The sequence below is a fragment of the Lepidochelys kempii genome, chromosome 15 (genome assembly GCF_965140285.1).
Source record: "Lepidochelys kempii isolate rLepKem1 chromosome 15, rLepKem1.hap1, whole genome shotgun sequence".
NCBI lineage: Eukaryota > Metazoa > Chordata > Testudines > Cheloniidae > Lepidochelys > Lepidochelys kempii.
In genome coordinates, this window is record NC_136394.1 from 26,540,582 (window position 1) to 26,566,983 (window position 26,402).

Genomic DNA, 26,402 nt, shown 5'->3' on the forward strand with positions numbered 1-26,402 from the left:
GATCTTTTTGAAGTTCTTCACAGTCTGCTTTGGTCTTAACTATCTTGAGCAGTTTAGTATTGCCTGCAAACTTTGCCACCTCCCTGTTTACCCCTTTCTCTAGATCATTTATGCATAAATTGAATAGGATTGGTCCTAGGACTGACCCTTGGGGAACACCACTAGTTACCCCTCTCCATTCTGAAAATTTACCATTTATTCCTACCCTTAATTTACATAAGAGCCTTTGGTGAGGGACCTTGTCAAAGGCTTTCTGGAAATCTAAGTACACTATGTCCATTGGAGCCCCCTTGTCCACATGTTTGTTTGACCCCCTCAAAGAACTCTAGTAAGACATGATCTCCCTTTACAAAAACCATGTTGACTTTTGCGTAACAATGTATGTTCTTCTATGTGTCTGACAATTTTATTCTTTACTATTGTTTCAACTAATTTGCCCGGTGCTGATGTTAGACTTACCGGTCTGTAATTGCCAGGATCACCTCTAGAGCCCTTCTTAAATATTGGCGTTACATTAGCTATCTTCCAGTCATTGGGTACAGTAGCTTCTTTAAAGGACAGTTAATAGTTCCACAATTTCACATTTGAGTTCTTTCAGAATTCTTGGTGCCATCTGGTCCCAGTGCCTTGTTACTGTTAAGTTTCTCAATTAATTCCAAAACCTCCTCTAGTGACACTTCAATCTGTGACAATTCCTCAGATTTGTCACCTACAAAAGACGGCTCAGGTTTGGGAATTTCCCTAACATCCTCCGCCGTGAAGACTGACACAAAGAATTCATTTAGTTTCTCTGCGATGACTTTATTGTCTTTAAGTGCTTCTTTTGTATCTCGATCGTCCAGGGGCCCCACTGGTTGTTTAGCCGGCTTCCTGCTTCTGATATACTTAAACATTTTATTACCTTTTGAGTTTTTGGCTAGCTGTTCTTCAAACTCCTTTTTGGCTTTTCTTATTACATTTTTACATTTAATTTGGCTGTGTTTATGCTCCTTTCTATTTACCTCACTAGGATTTGACTTCGACTTTTTAAAAGATGCCTTTTTATCTCTCACTGTTTCTTTTACATGGTTGTTAAGCCATGGTGGCTCTCTTTTTTTAGTTCTTTTACTGTGTTTTTAATTTGGGGTGTACATTTATGTTGAGCCTCTATTATGGTGCCTTTGAAAAGTGTCCATGCAGCTTGCAGGGGTTTCACTCTAGTCAGTGTACCTTTTAATTTCTGTTTAACTAACTTCCTCATTTTTGTATAGTTCCCCTTTCTGAAATTAAATGCCACAGTGTTGGGCTGTTGAGGTGTTCTTCCCACCACAGGAATGTTAAATGTTGTTCTATTATGGTTACTATTTCCAAGCGGTCCTGTTATAGTTACCTCTTGGACCAGATCCTGCGCTCCACTCAGGACTAGATCGAGAGTTACATCTCCCCTTGTGGGTTCCTGTACCAGCTGCTCCAAGAAGCAGTCATTTAAAGTATCGAGACATTTTGTCTCTGCATTTCGTCCTGAGGTGACATGTACCCAGTCAATATGGGGATAATTGAAATCCCCCACTATTACTGAGGTTTTTTTTTTTTTATTTTGATGGTCTCTCTAATCTCCCTTAGCATTTCATCGTCCCTATCACTGCCCTGGTCAGGTGGTCGATAATAGATCCCTACTGTTATGTTCTTATTAGGGCATTGAATTACTATCCATAGAAATTCTATTGAACATGTGGATTCATTTAAAGATTTTTATTTCATTTGATTCTACATATAGTGCCACTCCCCCACCACCCACGACCTGTTCTGTCCTTCCGATATTTTTGTACCCTGGAATATCTTAGCCAAAAGCCTACAGAGAAGACTGTGTTTTTGTAGCTTTCCAGAATCCTTGTATTTTGGAACTGCATTAATATCTCTCACCCTTCTTTCAAAATCACAGTAGAAACTCTGATTCCATACTAAAAAGGAATGCAGAGAAGCCTAATTGTGGTCTAGATTTATAATGTGATTTATCTGGTTGTAGAAATAGATAATGAATGCATTTCCAGCTCTTGATAGAGGTCGATTATACCATGTAGAAAAACATATATCTAAACTACAATGGGGGGGGGGGAATCCAATGTTAAAGTAGATATAATTTAATAGCAGTAAAAATAGTACACACTTGTTAAAAATTAAAAATAAACGAAAGCCCCCAAACACTATCTCTCTCAATAACCTCATAGTCTAAATTGTTTTTTATTTAATGTTTCCTCTTTAAAAATGTATGCTTTCAATATAAATATCCTAAATTATTTGCAGATTCATTTATAGCTGGAGTTGCTCTTCGGAAGTTTCCAGTATTGCCAATTCAAGTTACATCATCACCATGAAAACTGCTATTGTTCCTCAAAATGTATATACTTAGTCACACCGAACTATAATGCTAGATGCTACAAATAACTGGAACATTACTATAACTGAAAGAAATGCATGAAAACGTTTCTCTGTTTTTCAATTTTGGTTATTTTATGCATTTGACAGCTCTTTGTGCGTAGCCAGTTTCATTGTTCCCCTTATAGTCAGTCGGCGTCTCTTGCTGAAGAGACTTTTATAAACATCAGTGGAGGAGCAGAAAAATCTCTTGAATCTTACTTCAAAGGAATTTAAAAAATAATAATTTCATAGTATTTAGAGCAGTGAATTTAAAAAACAAAACAATCTCTTTCCCCCCGCCCCCAAACAAAAAAAACAAAGAAAAGAAAAACAGGTGACAGTCAGTCAATCGAAGATAAATCAAGTTGACAGTGTCCTTTTCAGTCAAACCATGTTAGGGAATAACCTTGCACTTCTAGGGGACCTGACGACGTGACCTGAATATTCTTTCCTCCCCCCACCACCCTGAGATCTTCAGATTCCCTGGTCTGAGTGGTAGAAATTGTAGTTGCATCCCCAGAGTCCTATAGCATTCCAAAGAAGCATTACTAACGATGGCTTTGAACTAGGGATGTCCTGCGTTCCCTTCCTTATGTCTGGAAATATAGCCGCTAAAAAACACACGCAACCTCCGGGAGACATGACACAACACTCTGCAAGATCACTTTTTGCTTGATTTTTGTTGTTTAAGCCCTGTGTATATTCCACAAGCCATCAGTGCAAATGCTGAGATGTGCTGTGCTGCATACACTTTTAGCAGTGATTGTAGTGAGTGCCATTTCAGGACCTCTTCCAATGTCCTAGTAGCCAGCCAACTCGCATTCCTCAAGTGCCTGGCTAGAAAGGACAATAATGGGGACTTATTCACTCAGTTGACTTCATTATTTCTTCTGTACACTGATGTAACGGAGACACAAATTGGGGCTCATTATTGCTTGTGAAGTCAGATCTGATGGCCCCCTGCTGAGTTGCTACTCATCCATTGTAGATTGGCCCTCACAAGGGAAAACACACACACAATCTAGACAATGAATACACACGTGCGCTACTGCTGTATTAATTGGTTCTCTCTCTAATTTGGCTTGTTTGCCACGCTTTGAATAAGCAAAACTACTTTACTTCAACTTCACTTATGCATCCTTGTCCAATAAACACTACCCTGGGGAACCAAATGGCTTATAAATTCCCTCTTAATTGAACTTAATACATGAGTAAACCAACTAAAATGGTGGTGGTAGAAGACTTGTGTTGACAGCACGCTATGCATATAATTAAGCAGTAATGAATGAGGTGCAGAATGTTTACTAAGGTTTAATGACCAACTGGGAGGAGTTTATGGCCATTTATTTCAATCAGTCACTTTTCCAAAGCCTTGTACTAAAGTAATTTCTCCTATTACATACTAAAAAGCGAGAGGCAGAGAACCTCCATGTGTAGTGGTGGTTGAGGGGTGTGTGTACATTTCTGGGGAAACTCGTGTCTAATTAGCGAATACTATTGCTTGCAGTCTTCAGAGATGATTCATCCAGGTTGATCTGTATTACCGGTGAAGCAATCACAGCATTGTAGCAACAATTACTTTTATAATACCAGCATACTGGCATAAAACTAACAATTGTAGCCACAGAATTGTTGTTAAAAAACCCCTCTCATGTAAGATAGAGATTTTGCTTCTAGTTTCATTTCAGGAAAGCAGTTGTCTCTAGACCAGTGGTTTTCAAACTGCGGGTCGCGACCAAGTACTGGGTCACGGCATGTAAGGCACTGGGTCATGGGGGCTCTGGTCAGCACCACCGACTGGGCCGTTAAAAGTCCCATTGACAGTGCTGCCCAGCTAAGGCAGGCTAGTCCCTACCTGTTCTGATGCTGCGCTGCGCCCCGGAAGCAGCCAGCAGCAGGTCTTGCTCCTAAGTGGGGGTGTATGGGGGAGGGCAGCACAGGGCTGCAGCTGTATCACTGTAATGTTTCAGGTGTAAACAAGCCCTTACAATCGTGAATTAAGCTTCACAAACCCTCTGTGAAGTAAAGGAAGTGGTGGTCTCATATTCTACAACGAGGGAAACTGAAACACAGAGACATTAAGCAACTAGTCTGAAGTCATGCGCAACCAGGAATTGTCCCAGTCTTGCATGTTAGTCACAGCACCAACAGTTTCCTCATTTAAACAGCTCAACATTGGCCTAATGCTTCCAAAACGAACACCATTTCAATATCTGAAACTAACCTCTCCCATTGTGATATTTGTATATTTCTTGATTACGCCTCAGTAAAGTCTGGCGATATTCTTTTGTTTTAAATTTTGAAGCTTTCTCTTTATTAATATTATAAGAAACTCACTCAGTAAAATCAAGACTGAAGTTAAATTTATTTGTATAACATTATAGGAATGTACATAGTAGGTAGCACTTACAATATCTTGGCAGCAGTCATGATTCTATTAGACAGTGCTTTGATTGCTACTTTCCTCCCATGCTAGACAGTCTGTCAGCATTTAAGATGCTTCCTACCTCAACTCCCTTCTCAAGCTAGTGCAGGTGTTGCATAGATAATGCTGTCTAGAATAGAGTAATGGGAGCTTAGTCTCCTGCCTAATTCTCCTCCTTGCTGAGAGATACTGCATTGTACAAATCCACCTCCCTTCATGCCTAAAGATGCTCTAGTAATGAGTTGTATCTGCTTGCAGACTTCAAGTAGTCAGACTAGTGCGCTACGTTGCTTCCTTTTGGCCTGGTTTACTCTGCAAAGTTAGGTCAATGTAAGTCCCCTTGCATTGACCTAGTTGTGCGTGTCTCTACACTTAAATTGGTCTCCCATTGATTGATTGTAAGCTCTCCATTATGCCAGCATAGTAACACCGCCTCCCTGAGTGGCGTTGAGTCGTGGTCAATATATTGAGGTCAATGCAGTGCAAGTGTAGACATTGCATTCCCTACGTCAACCCTAACAGTCCTCCAGCAGCTGTCTCACAATGTCTGACATTGATCATTCTGGTCACAGTTGTGAATTCTGCTGCCCAGGGGTCATGGAGACCAGAAGACTTCTCTTGCCCTTTAAATCCCTGCGAAGTTTTGAAGTTTTAAATTTATTAATGCCTTTCCCGGATTGTTCATCTTGGCGAGGACACAATAACAGAGGGCTTCAAGGTGTGCAGCTGACCATGTCGGCTATATGCTTCCACTTGGAGTAGACCGGTGATATTTAATCTCATGGGCCTGTGGGGAGAAGAGGCTATGCAAACACAGCCACAAATCAGCCATAGAAACGTGGACATCTATGGGCAGATTGAATGGGGGATGCAGGAGAAAGGGTATGACAGGGAGCAGCAGCAGTGCTGTGCGAAAGTGAAGAAACTGTGGCAGGCATACCAGAAAGCCAGGGAGGCCAACAGTCAACTTGATGCTGAGCCACAGAACTGCCACTTTTACAAAGAACTGCATGCTGTACTTGGAAGAAACCCCACCAGCATCTTGCACGCCTCCAGGGAGCCTGAGGCCCCTGGTTTGAACAGCGAGGAGGAGGATGGGGGAACGTGTGACCGTGGGTGGGGAGATTGTTGAGCCGTGCTGTGAGCCAGGACCTGTTTGAGACTCCACAGTCTAGTCAGTCCTGGCAGTTGAGCACAAGTGAACCTGATACAGGGGAAAGAACCTTGGGTAAGTGTGTAAATGTATTTCCCATTACAGTGATGGTGCCCCCAACTTAGCAGAAAATAGCTCTTGACTTGCTTTTAATTTATGTGTACTAGAAAAGCTAGTGGCACAGCAGGTAAAATCTGCTTTTCATCCCCCTATGGAGTTAGGCGGGGGGCCCCTTATGGAGCAGTTTATGTACCTGGGGTTGTCCCTTGAATTCTTCCGAGAGATCTCTATGAAACTTCCACAGAGGTACTTTGCAATGTTCTCCAAAAGGTTCCTAGGGACGGCAGCCTTATTTCTTCCACTGAGGTAGGACCCTTTTCCATGCCAGTCAGCAATAATTTTGGGCACTATTTCGTAAACAGGTTGGCAGCATACTGGCCCAGGCGGCTTTGGAATGCCAGGAACAACTGTGTTATCTGTGCCTTTGTTACTCTCAGGAGTGTGAGATCAGCTGAAATCACCACCATCTGTGGAAAGTGGTGACTGTGTTCAGTGCCATGGCCATATACTCAGTTTCATGCAACTGGGCCATTCCCACGTCATTTCCCTCAGCCCTGGCCAGCCACACTCACCATGTGAGTGGGGCCGTGAACAAGCACTCCGAAGCAGAAGTGTCAATAATCGTGTCTTGTTTAAAACCTTAGGAGAGCAAGGGAAGGGAGTTCTGAACCTTAACTTTTGCTTTCTGTTGTACCATTGTCAGTATAGTCACCTCTGTCTGTTTTATCTGCAGCTGCTTAAGGGGCTCCCAGATCAGGAGGAGAAAGAAGAGAACTTGGGATGATGTGTTCAGTGAGACCCTGGAAGCCAGAGCTGTGTCAGACCATGAACAGAGGCCCTGGAGGATGAATACTGCAGACTCTAGGGAGAAAGGTCCAGGAGCTGGAGAGGGAGATGCACCAGGACATAATGGAGCTTTTCCAACAGCAAACACAGATGCTGTAGACACTTGTGGACCTACAGGGTCCACAATCCCAGGCTCATCTCCCTTTGCAGTCCCTGGAGAACTCCAGAATGGCAACTCCCTACATTTCTACACCCACTCAACATTCCACCTGGCATCAGGGATACATCCCTACCCCTCCACACTGGGGGACATCGTGGACAAACACAACTTCAGCTACAGTTGCTGTATGTATAGCTAACATGGACATGAATGTTCTGTCCCCTTCTTTATGCTCTGTTCCATAAATTTATTAAGGTTGTAATATATTTGCTTTTAACTTTCACAGATTTTTTTTTTCCTTTTTCTGAAGTGTGGTTACTCAATAAAATTATTATTTGGAAAATAATTCCTGCAGAATGGCTGGCAGTACTGAAAGCACCCACTTACTTGTGATTGTACACTTTTGTCATTGATCTTATGAGCTATGATTATTACACTGTGTTTGACATAAATGTACAGCATGCACCACAAAAGTAATAGGTACACATCTATGAATGCAACACTGACCAGGCACCAAGTGCCACACAATTCCTAACAGGTTCCCAAACCTCAGGGCTGGGCAGAGCACAGTACACCACAACACATCATTGTGACTCTGTTAAGTGCTCTTTCAAAGCCTCCCTGAGTTGTGTAGCTCCGTGTTGTGCTTTTCTGATCACCCTTGTGTCAGGCTGTTCCAATGCAGCAGGCGGCCATTCCCCCTCCGCCCTGGCAGCAACTTTCCTTCCTTGGCGTCACAGATGTTATGCAGGATGCAGTGGGCATATCCCCATCGAGATATTATTCTCTCTGAGATCCAATCTTGTGAGTAAACAACACCAGCATCTCTTCAGGCTACCAAAAGAACATTCGGCTGCTGTTATGCGCCCACTTGAGCCGGCAGTTGATTCTTTCCTTGGTGTTGTCGAGGTGTATGGTTTACGGCTTCATAAGCTATGGGAGCAAGCAGTAGACTGGGACCCCCAGGATCGCTACTGGCATTTCAACGTCCCCAAAGGTGAAGGGGAAGCCCCTGCCTGGAGCTTTCTGAACAGTCCTGTGTTCTTAAAGGTGCAAGCATCATGTGCCTTTCCTGACCAGCAAACATTGATGTCGGTGAAGTGTCTTGAGTGAGCTACAAGAGCTTGCATAACCACAGAAAAATAGCCCTTTCTGTTGATTACTCTGTGGCAAAGGGGTGTGGTGCCAGAATAGGGATATGCATGTTGTCCATTGCTCCACCCCCAATTCCGGAACCTCATTGCTGAAAATCCATCCATTTTGGCCTGCACGTTGCCAAGAGTCACAGTCCTGAGCAGGAGACTATTAATGGCCCTTCACACTTGCATGACAGTAGTCCCCCACAGTGGATTTTCCAACTCCAAAATGATTTCTCACAGCAGCAATCCAGTGTTGCAAGTTTCCACAGTGCGATTGCCACTTGGTTCTCCATTGTCGGTGCAATTCCCTTTGTAGTGTCCCTGCACTGGAGAGCTGGGTTGAGCTCAGCACACAGATCCAGGAATGTGGTCTTGTGCATCTGAAAGTTCTGAAACCACTGCTCATCATCCCAAATCTTCATTATGATGTGATTCCACCAGTCAGTGCTCATTTGTCAGGCCCAGAAGTGGTGCTCCACCATTTGCAGCTGTTGCATGAATGCCACCAACAATCTTGAATTGATTCTTGCTGTGGGACACAGCAATCGGACGTCCAGGACCTTGTCCTGTTCCCTGTGGTTCTTGTCGTTCTGCAAATACTGGAGGATTGTGCGTTTTGTGCTCGCAGTGCGCATGACAAGAGTGCAGAGCTGTGTAGGCTCCGTGCTTCAGTCACACGTAGTGGACAGCAACAAGTCCTGTGTGCGTTCGTGGGACTTTCAAGTCCTGTGACGTTATAGGGTGGAGAAAGTTGGATGCTGGGAAGTTGACCTCTTGCTCCCAGTTCCCTGTGTAACTAGTTTCTGCCCCACCATGCATTGCCAAAACTTACCGAAAGACAGTGCGGTGGATGGTGGTGAGTTGCATGCTGAGATGCTTACAGTACAGTGTGCTGTGCATTGACACAAGCACTCCTGGTGAGTATTTGCAGCACTAATGCAAGGCACCAAGTATGCACGCACACAAGCGATGTACCCAACTGTGGCAGCTTTATGCCACCGTAACTTTGGTCGGCAAAAGTTTGTAGTGTAGCCGTGCCCTTTCACTCGCTCACCTCGTGAGTTCCCTTAATGCGTTGCTGGTGCAACTTGTGCAATATCAGTTAGAAAAACAAAGTGTATGTAAGGGGGGTGTGTGTTTGTGTAGGTTCTGCCTCTGAACATCATCCCCTTTCTTCTGTGTGTGGGTTCAGCAGAACATCACATCCCTTTTCTCTCTGTGTGTGTGTGTGTGTGTGTGTGTGTGTGTGTGCGTGCAGCAGAACATCACTCCATTTCTTGCTGCACACAGTCACTTCTATCGCATTCTCTAAAATAAAGTAGCTTGCAGGCCTAAGGCTGCCTGGATGTTGCTGGTTAGGCAGGTGGTGCCCAGAAGAGGGCATTCCCCCTCTAGGCTGATGTTTGGGGGGTGTGTGTGTGGTAATGGCACTTCTAATGACTTTCTGCTATTATTACATAATTGAAATATAGTGGGGTGGGGTTCAGTGACCTCTGAGAGCATCACCGACAAAATGTATCCTTTATGTATGCTGAGGAAAATGGAGAGGCCAACGGTGTGAACCCAGAATGGAGAGCCATTGGAATGTTCTTCCTGATGGGATCTGGTTGGGGAAGATTAAGTCTGCTGCTCACTGGTGCTTTTTTATGACTGAAAATGAATGGGAACTGTGGGCTTTCTTGGGATTTCTTGCAATTTCGTTGACTGTTACAATTGTGAACTGTAGAAATAAAACAATGGCTGCTTTTGCCTCCCAGTAACATTGAATAGACTCTGTATTTAATCTCACAGTGGTAGATTGTTTTGATTTAAGACTATGATGTTCCTGTTTTTCAAACCTCACTTATTTTATACTGATTGATTGATTTATTTATCCTAGCTCAGGAAATGATTAGTACTGATCTGGCCAAACTATTTTAGCACATTCTGCTCAGACTGATAACTGTCTCCAGCTTATGTCATCACGTTCCATCTCAATATCGAAAGGCTGGCTTTAAATTTAGGGTGCATGTTTGTGACTTTCCTCCCTACTCTTCTTAATTACCTGTTTTCTTTTCTTTTAAGGATTAAGGGCTGGTGGGTGTCTCATCATTATGTCTCCACATTTCTATCTGGAGTAATGTTAACATGGTAAGTTTTTTTTCTCTTTACTCTGCTGACAGATTTTCATTAATGGTTTTAAACCCTCCTCGGAGACATCTAAAGTGACCTGATATAAATGTGTTTTCCCAGGCACTTGCTGCAGCTTTGTGCCTTACATGTTTTCTCTGGTGTGACATTTGGAATGATAAATATAGAGCTACTGGAGAGTTCACAGCTACAGCTCCATTAAAACAACACCTCAGTAGCTGTAATGGGGGCAGCAAAATGTCTGAATCTCCCTGATTTGCTGCTCTATATAAAGATCTAAGAAACTTATATTAAAGAACAAGCAGATAAATCTTTCTATATGGACAATAAATGACATGAATTATATTCAATAAATCTTTGGGGTTTTTTATCTGTTTATAATCTGGGTTCAGCAAAATGAAAGTAACATTCAAACTCGGTTTTGTTTTGGTTTTTAATTTTTATCTCCTGATTAGGATGATTGTGCAAACAGTTTGAAATGTTGTTTTGTGTAACTTAACAAAACCTTGATTAAAGTAGTCTCACTTATCATCTTTTTATATATATGTTTAATATAAAAATCCTTTTATTTCAGTCACCATTTAACTTCTTTATTACAACCACAGGAACAGAAATAGTTTGTATGAAAACAATTAAATTACTTCTCCCCTCAAGTGCACACACCTATGTTGATTGGGTTTTTTGCAAATATTGCTGAATGATTTGATCATTGGCTATAGAATACTGCCATTTAATTAACAAGAAAAAGCAACATTCCAAATTAGAGAAAAGAACCCAGGGAAACTCAATGAGATAACTCTGGGTTGAAGGCAACTTGTGATGTTTGGACATTTACTGACACCATAAGCTTTGCCATATGCTTTGGTAAAAGCTGAGATCTGCAGCCTAGTGGGCCGCACTGGATAACAAGAATAACTGCTTATGTCATTCACTGATGGGATCAGACTTGACTGAAATAGGGAGAAGGAAATTTATATTACTTTTTGTTTCTTATTAAACCAAAAGTGTGAATCTTTTTTCTTTTTTACACCCCTCTCTATCAGGCCAGATGGACTCATGTATCAAATGTTTCGCAATCAATTTTTAGCATTTTCAATTTTTCAGAGTAAGTATATCTTACCTTGCTAATTCTTGAATGAAATATGGATCCTCTACACTTCTGCTCCTTAAATACTAAGGTTCTTAGAGGATCTTTTGTATTAAACTAAGGGCTTGTCTACAGTTGAAACACTTCAGGGGCACTGTTATAGCACTTCACTATAGACCTGCTCCACTGAGAGGCAGTAGCTAGGTTGATAGCACTAGGTCAATTAAATAATTCTTCAATTTAAACCGGGGGGTTAAACCAGCTTAACTACATGGCTCAGGGGTATGGATTTTTCACACCTCTGAGCCATGTAGGTGGGTTGACCTAACTTTTTAGTGTGGACCAGGCCTACATTAGCTGATAGCAATGAATTAACTCTTCTTACTGTTTGTGTTAGAGTAGCCAGTGCAACATGATTTTGTTTTCTCCCTCCCAGTTCCCGCTAAAATGAATAATTCCTTTGTTTTCCAGGCTGTGTACAGTTCCTACAATATTATTATCAAAGTGGCTGCCTTTACAGACTCTGTGCATTAGGGAAAAGAAACCACTTGGATCTTACAGTAGGTGAGTGGTTTTGTAACCCCTAATTTAGTTTTACAAAAACTATGTAAGTTACATTCAGCAGCTAATTGACTTAAAGTTTTAAATGTGATTTCTCAAAAAGCCTGTTTTCACTTCCTCAGAGTATCTCAAAGCTTTCACAGCATCATTCCACTATCCTTCCCTGCTTATTTTGAGTATGTAGGTGTTAGCAACAGGAGACTGAAACTAAACGATTTATGAACCTTTTGTTATGTTGGACAAAAAGGATAGTATTAAACTGATATATTGAAGTCTTTGTAATCTTAAATGTAAAAATTGTATCTTTTGTCATTTGTTGTCTTATATACAGCCATAGGCATCCAGGGTGCTTTACATACAGTGCAGAGCTCCTTGTCCTGAACTTCTTATCTGAAGAAGACATAGAAAGTAATAACAGATGATGGTGCAGGAGAGTGGTGGGGTTGTGTTGGCATGCAGGTACTAATTTATTTGTCTCTCCTAATGTTCTGGCCTTACAGAAGGATTTCAGTCTTGGATGTGGCGAGGGCTGACCTTCCTCCTTCCCTTCCTGTTCTTTGGGCATGTAAGTTGGAGAACCTGGCTTCTACATATTTCACTGATTTGTTTTATCTGAACATAAAGACCCAGGATTGTCAGAGTTGTTAGTGCTGTAATTGTAGCAAAACACAAAGTTGCCTCTTGGATCACATAGTACATATGGTAACTGTGTTCCACAGCTGGAAATTGAGTATCCCTTTTAGGAAGAAGTTATGAAATGGTTGAAAGTAGGAAGACTAGTTTAACACAGATTATTCCAGAAACTCCCTTTTAATGAAGATACATCTGGTTGGTTGGTGGCTTTTTTTTTTGTTTTTTGTTTTTTTGTATGAGATCATGAAGAAGACCTTTAACCTTTGTAATTACAGGAGTTTGCCATTGGAGTTCTTCTGTTTGGTTACCTGGCACCACCCTCTTTTTCTTTTAGTGATTGCATATGTCCGTTACGCTACATAGGTATGTGCATGTCTCATGCATCAGTGCCACAGAGTTTTCCCTAGTGGTAACATGTATCTCCACTTACATAATTGGTTGGTATGGAGTCACTCTAGTCATCAGGTAGAGACCAGTATCCATCCAACTTTCAGGCTGTTCAGCAATTTTGGCCTGAAAATAAACAAGAGAAGTCAATCTAGTCATCTCTCCAGAGAACAGAGTTCATTGCAGAGGTCCTGGACTCGACCTCTGCCAGGTCTTACCTGTCCCATCCCAGGTTCCTAGCCATAGAGGATCTCTGTGTGTCATTCACAGCTCCACCATGAATCTCAGTAAGGAATTGCCTCAGGCCACATGGCTGCTTGTACTTATGTGACCCTTTCACAAGGCTTCACTTCCAGTGAATGCAGACATGGCTTGAGTAATCTACTGCCCATGGATTCACCCTCTGGACAGGTTAGTATGCACCCTAAACAGTGTGTTGTCATCTCAAAGTTGGTGGATGAGCCTGGACAATGTGTGTGGGGAATCCCATTCTCTGTCTCCCCTCTCTAATTTCGGTAACAAACACTTCAGACACGGATCCCTCTGTACATCATATTCTTCAAGGACAAGAGGCAGCTTAGGCCGCACCCTAAGTTCCAATCTAAGGTGGTGTCTGACTTCCACCTAAATAAGTCTCTATACTTGCCTGTCTTTTTTTCCCCCACAGCGATGTGCTCTTACGGATGGACCAAAGCTGCACACCTAGATGTGCACTGAGGCTTAGCTTTTAACATGTTCAGAACAAAGCCCTTTTAGTTTTTCATCTCCCATGCAGAACGAATGAGAGGCCATCCTGTTTACAGCACAAGACTCTAAATGGATCACAAGCTGCATTGTCATGGGCTATCCTGCCAAAGATATCATGTCTCCTGAGAAGCAAGCAGTGCATTCAACCAGAGCGCACTTGGTTTCCATGGTGTTTGTGGGAAATGTTCCTATTATGAACATCTGCAGAGCACAGTGTGATCTGTGGTCCTTGGTCAACACATGCACTAGATTCTACTTAATTATGGTAGCATCCAGGGAAGATGTGAATGTGGGGAAAGCGATCCTACAGTTCCTCTTCTAATGAGATTTCTAGCACCACCTGTACAGATAACAGTTGGGGAGTACAATGTAATGGACATATGCAATCACTTGAAGAAAAATGATACCTCACCTTCTTGTAACTGTTGTTCTTCCAGATGTGTTGCATACATCCATTTTATGACTCACGCTCCTTCCCCTAATGCATGACTATCACTGGGATCTTAGTGAGAAGGAACTGAAGGACCGGTGAGGCAGTTCCATCCTATATAGCTTGTAGCGGGAGGAAGCCAGGGCACATGTGGGGCTGCCCCTATGGGTACCACTTAGGAAAACTTTCTGGCACCTGCGACAAGACCTGCATGCACCTACAGTGTAAGGACATTATGCAATACATTTTGAAAAACAAGTTACAAGAAGGTGAGTAACTGCTTTTCTTCCCTAGCAGTCTCTGACTTGTTCTTGCCATTGTAATAAAGTGGGATACCCTTGTTGTCTGTTTCTTAGGGTTAAACTCCTGGGGTTAAGGCATTTTTTAATCAAGAGCTCCTAGCACTAAAATTTACTCCTTCTTCCAGTCTCCCTGAATCCAATTCTATTACTTTCTGAGGACAAATTTCTCCCCTCCCCCACTCTGACTTCATGTTTATTAGGTGGTTGGGGGCATTGGGGGTATTTATTTACTTCCACAATGGTTGTGGGTCATAGATCAAATATCCCCTTGCCTCTGTGCCAGCTGCTAGCAAGTTTAAAAAAACAACAACCCAAAAACCTGTGTAATGTACATCACAATAGAATAGTTCAAGCACCTCATTTTCAAAGCCCTGCCTGACTCCTCCACCACCGCCTCGTTCTCCCCTCCATCCCCCAACCGCTTATGCTCCTAAATGCACTTTTTGTACCCCTCCACTCATAGCTACAGCACCTTTTATGCTGCCCCTCATGCTTAAAGTTCCCTCCCTTTCTTTGGATACCATCTGACCACACTGCTTTGCTGAAATTCCACCTTCTGAAGAGATTTTCCATGGAGTATTTCAGCAATCATGCACCAACATAAGAAGTGTGTAATTGAAAACCATAAATACAAACTACACTCCACTTTGTGACTGGACCTGCATGTAGCTTTCCAGTATATTACAGATTTGTCCTGTACTGTCTGTGTCCAATTGAAGCACCGATCCTCCATCCTTTACTCGAGGTAACCTCTGAAATCTCATAAAGAATGCAGACTGAGGCCCTTAGACTCTAAGCTCTCTCTCTGGGACAGGATCATGTCTTAGTGTGTACCACGTGATACAAAAGATGTGCCATGGATACATACATAATGACGCATGGTGATACTGGGTGCAGTATAAAATTTTAAATAAGAAAAGGGATTAAAAATGTAGATGTATTCCTCTCTTCTTGCAGACAAAACTGCAATTGGAAAATCTACCTGGGAGAAATTGATTATTCTTGATTTGTTTTAAAAGGGAGGCTCAATGTTGCTCTGCTGCTGTGATTCATTCAAGACTAATTCCTATAACACACTCAAACTCTTTAAAACATTTGAATTCTTTTGATACCTTAAATCTTACTGATTTTTTTTTTTTATCAGCCCTCTCACCCACAGGGAATGCACCTGTAAATGAACATCATACAATAGAATGCATTTGTGCATGAAAAGCCTGAGTCACATTAATGTGCTGATTTGTTGAAGAACCAGACTTAAATATAATATCTATGCAATGTTTTACATAATCCTTCATGGTTAGCAACAAGTATCTTACCTGTACCTCATGCATAGCTATGGCTTCCAAAATTAAATAATTTTTTTTCTCTTGCCAGAGGACACACCGGCATGTCAAGCAGCTTCCCTTGCTGTGCTAATTACTAAATTTACAGCAACCTAAACTGTTTAACAATCATTTTTATTTTTATTATATTTTTAATGAAGTGGTCTCTCTCTTCTTAGTTTTGGCAGCTGTATAATGCAATCACACTTTTTGAACTGTCGAGGCATACGGAATGCAAAGAATGGCAGGTAGGTAACATCAGAGTTCTTGTTTGTTGTAAATAGAGTTATCCTATTGATCCAAATGCCTTAGTCTGAAAATTGACCTAGAATTTGTCAGAATAACTTCCTTTGTATAAGTTGAATACAATACCAAACAGAAGGTAGGTATAAAGAATATGGCAGTATCCACTTTATTACTATATCTTTAAGGATCCCGACACTTTTCTACTTAGTGTTCCTCATTGGAAACAATATGTACACATTTTCTAGAATTCAGTTGCTTGTATTGATCTTGATATAGAATGATGAGAATCGCTTGGTAAGATGGGGTCAAGCAAACAATATGTATTCTGTTACGTCTTAAATAGAAATGTATACATCTAGGAACAAAGAATGTAGCCCATACTTACATGAGAGGGACTCTATCCTGGGAAGCAGTGACTCTGAAAGATGTGGGGATCATGGTGGATAATCGGCTAAACATGAACTTCCAGTGTGACTCTGTGGCCAAAAAAGCTAATGCAATCCTGGGCGTATAAACAGGGCAATCTCAAATAGATGTAGAGGTTATTTTACCTCTGAATTTGGCCCTGGTGTGACCACTGCTGGAAGGCTGTGTCCAGGTCTGGCGCCCACAATTCAAGAAGGATGTTGATAAATTGGAGTGGGTTCAGAGAAGAGCCATGAGAACAATTAAAGGATTAGAAAACATGCCTTGTAGTAATAGACTCAAAGAGCTCAATATATTTAGTTTAACAAAGAGGCGGTTAAGGGGGCATGACTTGATTAGAAGTACTTACAAGGGGAACAAATATTTGATAATGAGCTCTTCAGTCTAGCAGAGAAAAGTCTAACATGATCCACTGACTGGAAGTTGAAACTAGACAAATTGGAAATAAGATGTAAATTCAGTAATTAACCTTTCGAACAATTTGCCAAGAGTCATGGTGGATTTTCCATCACTAACCATCTTTATTTCTTTCAGGAAATACGTCCAATCTTGATTTACTCTTCTTCAAAAGGAATATTTGGGGAGTTCTTTGGCCTGTGTTATACAGGGATGTCAGACCTTCTGGCCTTTGAATCTATGAATTCAAATGAAATCTAGAAGAGTTATTGCACACCCAATAGGGCAGGGAATCTCCTGTTGTGGGCTTTTTTTTTTTTTAAAAATTCCGCAGACCCCATGCCCTAGCTCCATCACACAATCTAGCATTCAGCTTTTGTTTCCTAGTAAAAAAGGAGGGACGCACCCTCCAGTGTTAGCTTGATATCTTCTCATTATGCATGTAGTTCCTCTCATATTAATGAATGTTCCTACATATGCTGAGGCTTGGGACTAAATATAGCCCTGGCATAAGCATGAACAACCCCACTTACTTCAGAGTAGTTGAACTGGACCATGACATCTCCCATACAGGGAAGTAGTTTAAAAATAATCTGTGTACAAAAGTAGTAAACTGTTTAATGTTAAAGGCTGTAAAATCCCATTTAAATGATCATGATAAAAGTATACACCTGCTAACTGAATAACCCACTGAGCCACATGTGAGTTCTGTGTATTGGACTAGGATCGTCTCCCTCTATACGTGCCCCTTGCCCCTACTACTGCTAACAGAATTGTAGGATTTGCTGTGGTGGTGGGGCAGAGACCAGGACAGCCTTCCCAAATTCTATGGGGATCTGTGTACAATCTGAGGCATGAGATTTGGTTACCTCCTTATCTTTACTTACATAAGGACAAATGTTGGTTATAAAATAGGACAATAGAAGTCAGGGCTTGAAAACACCCAATATATCAGACTTTATCCTATTGCATGGAAAGACTATAAACCCCCTTCAATTGAACCCATTTTGAAGGGAAAACCTGTTGTTTTGTCTACAACTTTCATATATGGTGACTCACTTTTTAAGGCAAGTATAGAGTTTGCCTGATTGTGGGTGGGGGTTGTGCATGTGTGTTACACTTATGGCCAGGACCTCCTTATCATTTTAAAAAAACAAAACAAAAACAAACCCCTTCAAATCGAACTGCTGTCATAATTAGAAGACTTAACAAATGGATACTCACTTTTGTGTGTTGTTTTCTTTTCTGCCCCACACCCAGGTTTTTGTACTGGCTCTCACATTTCTGCTGCTCTTCCTTGGAAACTTTCTTACTACTTTAAAAGTGGTGCACACTAAGCTTCAGAAAAACGAAGACGAAATGAAGAAACTGTGAAACTGGGTTGCAATGGTGGACACTAAAATGTGGGATCTCTCTTCGTTTCACTCTCAAATAATTTATCAGACTGAACCTGGTAAACTGCAGCTATGTTGCAAACAAACATTGGGAGAAATCCTGTTCGTGTTAAGCTAAGAATGTGAACTCTCCCAGCACAGACTGTTGTACAGTATTATGCAAGCACCGCTCTGCAGCCCTATTATTTAAGTATATTTAATAAAAACACATTTTGTGTTTTTCCTTTGTATATATGGCAGTAATGTGGCATGCACTTGCCAGAACAAACACCAGTCTTGGGAGAAAGTGATATTCACTGTAATTCTGTACCTTCATCTCTTGTTTTGTTTTTGGGTTGGGTTTTTTTGATCCAGCACTATTTTATTTCTGAAATTCCAGGTACTACATTAGTAAAACATTAAAAATGCTTTAGGTCAACCAGTAATGCAGACCTAATGTTTATCTCTCAAACTGTTAATTAAAACATTACATTTTCAGTGGCCTATGCTAACCTGTGTGTACTGTGAAACTTGCCCATATTTGTACCATGCTGCTATGCACACTTTTAAAAAACTATTTAAAGAACAAACTTTAAGCTAATGGTTTAAATGTTATGTTTTGTTATCGGCTTTGTTTGCAGGAAGCCTGGTGATATTCAGCTAGAGATCAGGTAATCTGGTCAGCCCTGAAAAACGCACGAAATAAATAGTACAACACAGAGCTGTTTCAAGACCTTCTTTTAAATGTTGCCTTTACCATTGTTTTCCAAAACCATGTTCTTCTGAAAATGGCTCTGACCAAAGGCTGTAATTGCAGCACTTAGGCCTCTAATTACGTCAGTTTTCTCCTTCTCCTTATTTCATTTGTGGAAAGCGTTAACCCACAGGTGATAGTGTTTTTGTCTTATTATTTTCCTCTGTGTAATTCATTTGAGAGCATAGCAACTGTGTGTCTGGTTTCACCCACATAGTTGTTTATGGGGCACTTAGTGCACTGGATGAGGTAAATAGAATGAGCACTACCATATTTGTCACTCAGGCTTTTTAGAGAACTGTATACTGAATTTTTGCCTATATACTATAGCTTGCTTTGCAGTAAAAATTTTTTTATCTCTCTTTGCTAAGAAAACACACATCCACATCTTACTATGTTTTTCCATCTAATGAGTGCTGTGTAGCTCCTGAATAAGCTTTTGCCCTTTTTTTTTTTTTTTAATAGAGCAATGGAGGTTTTCCCTCCTTCCCTTCATGTTCAGTCTGTCTCTAGACATGAGTAGAATGTCCAAAGCTTGTTTTGGATTCCCAGATTATTCCATTTTGAGCTTGGAGGTATGTAAAGGCCTCCGTGAATCTTAATGGTCCTTAGATTTTTTTGCAGGCTAGTTCTGGGGTCAATTCCAAGTTAACAAAACCTCTGCATCCCACTTGCATACAACACAAAGGAAACAGATCACTCCAAGGTGGATTTTTCTATTAGCTGTATCCACAACCAAATGAAGATAAGACCGGAAACTTAATGTTTCTAACCTAATAACCTGAGCTTTGGAACTTTTCAGGTTGTTAGCAGGAATGCTGGCAAAAACTGCAAACGTAAGCCTCTCAGACAGAGAAATAACTTGCTGACATGCTATGAACACAACCCACTCTCCCCTAGGATGGACTGTATATTACAGCCCAAACCATGGCATATTTCAGAAAGAACCTCTGCTGTAAAATATAGTTTTAAAACATGCTATTTCTGTAGTGTAACATTATTGTGAAAAATCTTCAGCTGTAGCAACCTCACATACAGAGACATTTCTCGCAAGACTTTAAAGTCTTGGAGTGCAGGTGCTAATTTTAATGGGATGGTTCCTCTCACTTAAATGGGAAGCAACTAGGACACTTGCATGCATTGTTAACTAGATGTCCTTGAAGGTAAAATATTCATTGTGGGGCAGCAGGGATGATTTCACCATGTAATTCTTAACACAGATGTAAGTAGCACAGCTCAATTTGCCACACATCATACAAGCGCACAGTGTTGAATAAATTGCACTTTTGTTTATTTTAAAATAAGTTTTGCTTGTATTGCACATTAGATCCTCTCTCCGGGTATCAAAATTGTGGCTGCTGTTACCTGCCAGAGGTAAAGCATTGAGCGGTTTCCTGAGTAGACTATAACGAAGGATGTAAAACACTTTCTATTATCATCAATCCAATCTGGAGAGACCACACAACAGATTTCCAAACAGCTGCTTTCCGAAGTGGACATTCTAATAAAGCTGCAGCAGAATAGTACATGTACATAGTTTGGGGCAGTTGCTTGAGGCTACACTGAGAAGAATGGTTAATAGAGCTGTTGCTTTGTAATTATAATTAGAACTCATCAATATAGAACTTTGATTTTTATCCTTTCTGAATCTGACCATCTGCTCTGATTTAACTTCAGTCTTTCTTTGAGAGAAGCAGCCATTTCTATCCTTTCCATGTCAATTCAGTAGTGAACAAGACCAATAAATCAGAGCCAGAAGTACTAGCACCTATGTGCTAGAATAAAACTATGAGCAATAAAGACTGCCAGTCAAACTGTCAGTGTATAAATAAGATAGTGGATTTGGAACCTGGCTGTGACAGTCATTTACAGTCAGGAACAAAATCCAGATATACATAGCCATCTATCTCAACCTAATATCGATAGAGCTTTGAAATCTTCACATGAGGTGCAACAAAAGCACACTATTACAAAATCAAATTTTAAAAATAAAATCAAAGTAGGAATAAATGTACTGAAAAAAGACAAATTATAAAAATAAACTATTGGTAATACATGTATCAAGATTTTAACAAACTCCTCTATAGTCCCAGTAGTCTAGATTGTCATAATATTGAACACCGTTTCCTCTTTTTTCGGCGCTTAGCTTTTTTCATGGCATTCAGTGCAATGTTTGTTGCTTCTTTAAAAACATCCTCTATGTTTTCTCGACACTTGGCTGAGCACTCCAGATAAGCTTGTGCCTTCATCTGCTGACAAGTTGCTTCACCCTAGGAGAAAGGAAGGTAACAAATGGAAGTGTTCTTGGAGTTACAGTGGGAAGAGGTGAGTAATTCCGAAGAGATCTTTATACAATGGGGTCAGGCAAAAGAAGGCAGATGCTTTTGTTTGTAGAGGTAAGGAATAAGTGGTATTAGGTCCTAAGCACTACCAGAAAACACACATTTAATAATGATATATTAATGGGCTCCACTTATAGAACAACTTTATTGATTTTAAAAAGTTTAATCTAAAAACCAGCTTGGAAGTGCAATGCAGTGGAGATTCCTTAAGGCTTTGCCTACCTTGTTGTGTGTTTAAAGCCCAACTTTTTTCAAGTTTAGGCTCTAAAGAGAGCCTCCAGAACCCATATCCGAATGCTCAAATTAGCAATTAGGTGTGTAGCCAGTCTGTCAGGACCCATATTTGAAAATTGGGTCCACAGTATATCTTCTTACAGGACAATCAAATTGACCTGACCACAATTTTACATAAAATTTCTACACTTTCAGATGTCAGCATGCTCCCGAGGTGGAGGATCAGTGTTTGAATCCCAAACTCCGTTCTTAGCATTAGAAGCATCTTGTGTTGCATGAGCCGCCCCTTCTGCTTGAGCCAGGAACAGTGTGGATGAGCTTCAGAAGATGACTCAACCAGAAGGATGGGTCAGTTTTATGTAAGGCATTCAATAAGGAGGAGGAAATGGAGCATAACAGACAAGAAATCCGGAAGCACACTGCCCCCAAAACAAGCTTCTTACTAACCAATAGCCATAAGAATTCTGTACATTATTTACATTTCTACAATGCAAACTGCTGGTATATACCTGTTATCCAGTTGGTGATTGACCTCTATCTGGAAATGTATACTGTATCTATATATGTCAGAGAAGCCTGTGAAGAATCCACTCAAAGATGGGACTGAAGCCAGGGTATTTAGGGACCAAAGCAGCAGTTCCATATCTTGAGCTGAAGGAAGATCTCTCCCATAGGAACATCTGAATGCTACTGTATAAAGTTTTAGTTTGCCACATTGTTGTAAAGAGTCTGAACAGTTTGAATTAGGGGATTGTCTTAACTACCAGGATAAGTTGACCTAAGTTACGCTACTCTAGCTACGTGAATAACATAGCTGGAGTCGACATAGCTTAGGTCAACTTATCCCGGTGTCTTCACTGTGCTGCATCGAGAGGAGACACTCTCCTGTCGACTTATCTTAACCTTCTTGGGGAGCTGGAGTACTGGGGTTGACCGGAGAGCGCTCTGCGTCCCGATAAATCTACCCCTGCTGCATCGATTGCAGCAGTGTCAATCTCCTTGGAGTGGAGACCAGCCCTCAGTCTTTTTAAGCCATACTGATAGATTTTCTTAGAAAGGAGCTTTCATAAATGTCTACAATTTCTTGTGGAAATAACAGTATCAAGGCTCTGAGCAGCACCTGAGCTGAACTAAATAATAAAAGATCATGTGCCTGACATTGGTGAAGAGAGTCACTAAATGCAACGGAGACTGTCTGCAGAATTTCGCAAGGTGATAGACATTTTTGTTTCTGACTGACTGGAAATAACACTGTAATTTCTGACACTGATGCAGCAATAGTTCCTTTTTTAATATTGCAAAATTTTGGTACACATCAAGCTGTTGCCCAAACTTGTACACAGAATACTCACAGGTCACTGAGACAGCAGCAAAATTTAACGGGAGGGGTGACCGTATGTTATAGGAGAGAACAGGGAGGGAGGGACCTAGGTTCTAGCTTCATTTCTCTAGATGCTTCCTGTGCGACAAGGAACAAGCCACTCCACCACTGACTAATTATCCCCATCCGTAAAGTGGGGATAGCGAGACTTGCCTACGTAACATGGGTGTTGTGAGGCTTGGTTAATGTTTGCAAAGTGGTGCTTGAATGGTAAATTTTGCATCAATAAGCAATTAACTTTTGAGGTGAGATGCTCCTTTTTGTGTCAAAATTTTCATGGCAGTGCTTCCTATTCATGAGTAATAATACCATATTACAGGAAACGTGCCTATTGCTCAGGCAAAGGACAGACCTCTTAACTGCAATCATCTTTACCTGGGTATATGTGATTGGTTCCTGCTCAGAAGACATGAGCTTACGTAAATGTTCTTTATCCTTTCGAAGGTCTGTTTTGCAGCCGATAAGTATTAGAGGGACTCCACGGCAGAAGTGACTTATTTCAGGATACCACTGATGGTGGAAAATGAAACATTTAGGTAAACTTTTAAAAAAATCAAAATGACAATGCCTAGGAACAAAATCAGCATTCAATTTACAACAAAATTGTAGAAAGTATCCAGTGCTAGGAACAGGGTAGGATATTCTTTGTTTAAGTGAGTATTTATAGATATACCACAACCTGACCTGTAAATATGTGAGGGCCCTCCTTTCCTTAAAGTACTCAGAGGTAAACTCTGCTCTGCTCGTGGAGGGCTAACTCACATGGGCCTTCCTATATCTCAGTGGTTCTCAACCCACGGGCTGCTTGCAGCCCAATCAGCACACCGCTGCAGCCCATGTGACATCCTCAAGGCCATATAGGTAGTATTGGATGTGGCCCACAGAACACCATGGTAAATAGGTTGAAAATCATTGCTATATCTCCTACATTGTGTTTTAGGACATGAGTGAAGATTGAGATAGAGAGCAATTGGAAAAGCTGGCAGTTTCTTTAGGACATCAACTTGCATTCCTTGCGCACCCAACATTTCTATCCTGGACAACGAAATGTTGCTATTGACTTCAAGAAAGCAGGATTAGCCCCATAATGAGCACGCTTTCAATAAAATAGCCAACTGAAGTAATTTTTTCTGAGAGCTGAGCAGCTGCCACATCTAGACATATTATATTATTTATATAATGAAAGCACCTAAAATCCCCAATCAACATCAGGTACTGTACAATCATATAGGTAAGATATGATCCCTGCCCCCAAAGAGCTCACTTACACTAGTGTAAATCCAGAATAAATCCTCTAAAAGCAGGTACAAGATCGGAATCCAGACCAGTCTTACTTTGTTTCATTTATCTGTTTTTAGTCTTAAAACTTTCACTTTGGAGCATCGCATATACTGAGCAGAAATACTAAATTCAAAGATATAAAGAGGTGCCTACCTCTCTCTCACCTGTACCCAATACCATACATCACTAATTTTAGAATCAAATTCACCTCCATTACACTCAGACCTAGTGTTATCTCACTGTTATTGATTTCAGAATTGCTTAGAAAACAGATTGTAAAATTCCAAACCCTTTAAAGGAGTGAAGAGCTAGCCCATCATATATTCTGAAACAGATGGAGTGTATGCTGCTTAGAGAGATTAGAGGGACACTGACCGCTATTATACTGAGAGGGGTTTTTTGTTTGTTTTACTCTTGAATGTTTAATACCATCTTAAAACTTTGAAAACAAGAATTTTGTTCCAATTTATACAGATATACGGACCGTGGCAGCAAGAACAGCTGCATACACTGACAGTGTTGCTGAAGAGTCAAAAGAGTGAAAACCAAGAGTGTGGACACTTTTTATTTTTTTTTAAATTAAATTAATTTGTAAAAAAAAAAAAATTAAGTCAGTGATGGAACTGTGGATTTGAACTAACAAAAAGATTTATGATCCAGAGGACGTTCTCCATCAGAGTACAACCACTTTCAGTTGCTGTATTCATAGATATTAAGGTCAGAAGGGACCATTATGATCATCTAGTTTGACCTCCTGCACAACGCAGGCCACAGAATCTCACCCACCCACTCCTGCGAAAAACCTCTCACCTATGTCTGAGCTATTGAAGTCCACAAATTGTGGTTTAAAGGCTTCAAGGAGCAGAGAATCCTCCAGCAAGTGACACGTGCCCCATGCTACAGTGGAAGGCGAAAAACCTCCAGAGCCTCTTCCAACCTGCCCTGGAGGAAATTTCAGCTAAACCGTGAGCATGTGGGCAAGATTCACCAGCCAGATACTACAGAAAATTCTTTCTTGGGTAACTCAGATCCCACCCCATCTAACATCCCATCACAGGCCATTGGGCCTATTTACCATGAATATTTAAAGATCAATTAATTGCCAAAATCATGTTATCCCATCATATAACCAGTGCCTTGTATAATGGTACTTAAACCTCCTTATCTCTACTGGAAATACTTCGCCTGATGCATCCCAAGACCGCATTAGCTTTTTTCACGGCCATATCACATTGGTGGCTCATAGTCATCCTATGATCAATCAATACTCCAAGGTCCTTCTCCTCCTCCGTTGCTTCTAATTGATGCGTCCCCAGCTTATAACTAAAATTCTTATTAATCCCTAAATGCATAACCTTACACTTCTCACTATTAAATTTCATCCTATTACTATTACTCCAGTTTACAAGGTCATCCAAATCTTCCTTTATGATATCCGGTCTCTCTCTAAATTGGCAATACCTCCCAGCTTTGTATCATCAGCAGACTTTATTAGCACACTTCCACTTTTTGTGCCGAAGTCAGTAAATAAAAAGATTAAATAAGATTGGTCGCAAAACTGATCCCTGAGGAACTCCACTGGTAACCTCCCTCCAGCCTGACAGTTCACCTTTCAGTAGGACCCGCTGTAGTCTCCCTGTTAACCAATTCCTTATCCACCTTTCAGTTTTCATATTGATCCCCATCTTTTCCAATTTAACTAATAATTCCCCATGTGGCACAGTATCAAATGCCTTAATGAAATCTAGGTAAATTAGATCCACTGCGTTTCCTTTGTCTAAAAAATCTGTTACTTTCTCAAAGAAGGAGATCAGGTTGGTTTGGCATGATCTACCTTTTGTAAAACCATGTAGTATTTTGTCCCATTTACCATTAACCTCAATGTCCTTAACTACTTCAAATTTTTTTCCAAGACCTTGCATACTACAGATGTCAAACTAACAGGCCTGTAGTTACCTGGATCACTTTTTTTTCCCTTTCTTAAAAATAGGAACTATGTTAGCAATTCTCCAATCATACGGTACAACCCCTGAGTTTACAGATTCATTAAAAATTCTTGCTAATGGTCTTGCAATTTCATGTGCCAATTCCTTTAATATTCTTGGATGAAGATTATCTGTGCCCCCCGATTTAGTCCCTTTAAGCTGTTTGAGTTTCGCTTCTACCTCAGATATGGTAATATTTGTCATGCTACCATTATCCCTAAGATCCTTTTTAGCCTTATTAAAGACTGAGGCAAAGTATTTGTTT

At 40.8% G+C, this 26,402-nt stretch overlaps 2 protein-coding genes across 10 annotated transcripts in view; one reads left to right on the forward strand and one right to left on the reverse strand.

The window, feature by feature from the left end:
• Nucleotides 1–18,879, forward strand: part of TMEM120B (transmembrane protein 120B) — a 41,273-nt gene extending 22,394 nt beyond the window's left edge. For 3 of the 5 annotated variants that reach the window (XM_073313487.1, XM_073313489.2, XM_073313490.2), the window contains 6 exons: nucleotides 10,185–10,250; nucleotides 11,294–11,355; nucleotides 11,809–11,901; nucleotides 12,399–12,463; nucleotides 15,899–15,967; nucleotides 18,048–18,879. In XM_073313487.1, coding sequence (XP_073169588.1) covers nucleotides 10,185–10,250; nucleotides 11,294–11,355; nucleotides 11,809–11,901; nucleotides 12,399–12,463; nucleotides 15,899–15,967; nucleotides 18,048–18,161 — 469 coding nt within the window. In that variant the 3' untranslated portion in view covers nucleotides 18,162–18,879. The other 2 variants (XM_073313488.1, XM_073313491.1) reach the window with 2 other exon arrangements.
• Nucleotides 18,880–19,335: 456 nt separating this feature from the next.
• The window catches only part of RHOF (ras homolog family member F, filopodia associated), a 48,608-nt gene continuing 41,541 nt past the window's right edge, over nucleotides 19,336–26,402 (reverse strand). For all 5 annotated transcript variants that reach the window (XM_073313497.2, XM_073313500.2, XM_073313501.2 and 2 more), the window contains 2 exons: nucleotides 23,247–23,381; nucleotides 19,336–21,184 (listed from right to left, as the gene is read on the reverse strand). In XM_073313497.2, the coding sequence (XP_073169598.1) occupies nucleotides 21,020–21,184; nucleotides 23,247–23,381 (300 nt within the window). In that variant the 3' untranslated portion in view covers nucleotides 19,336–21,019. The remainder of the gene's footprint in view (nucleotides 21,185–23,246; nucleotides 23,382–26,402) is intronic.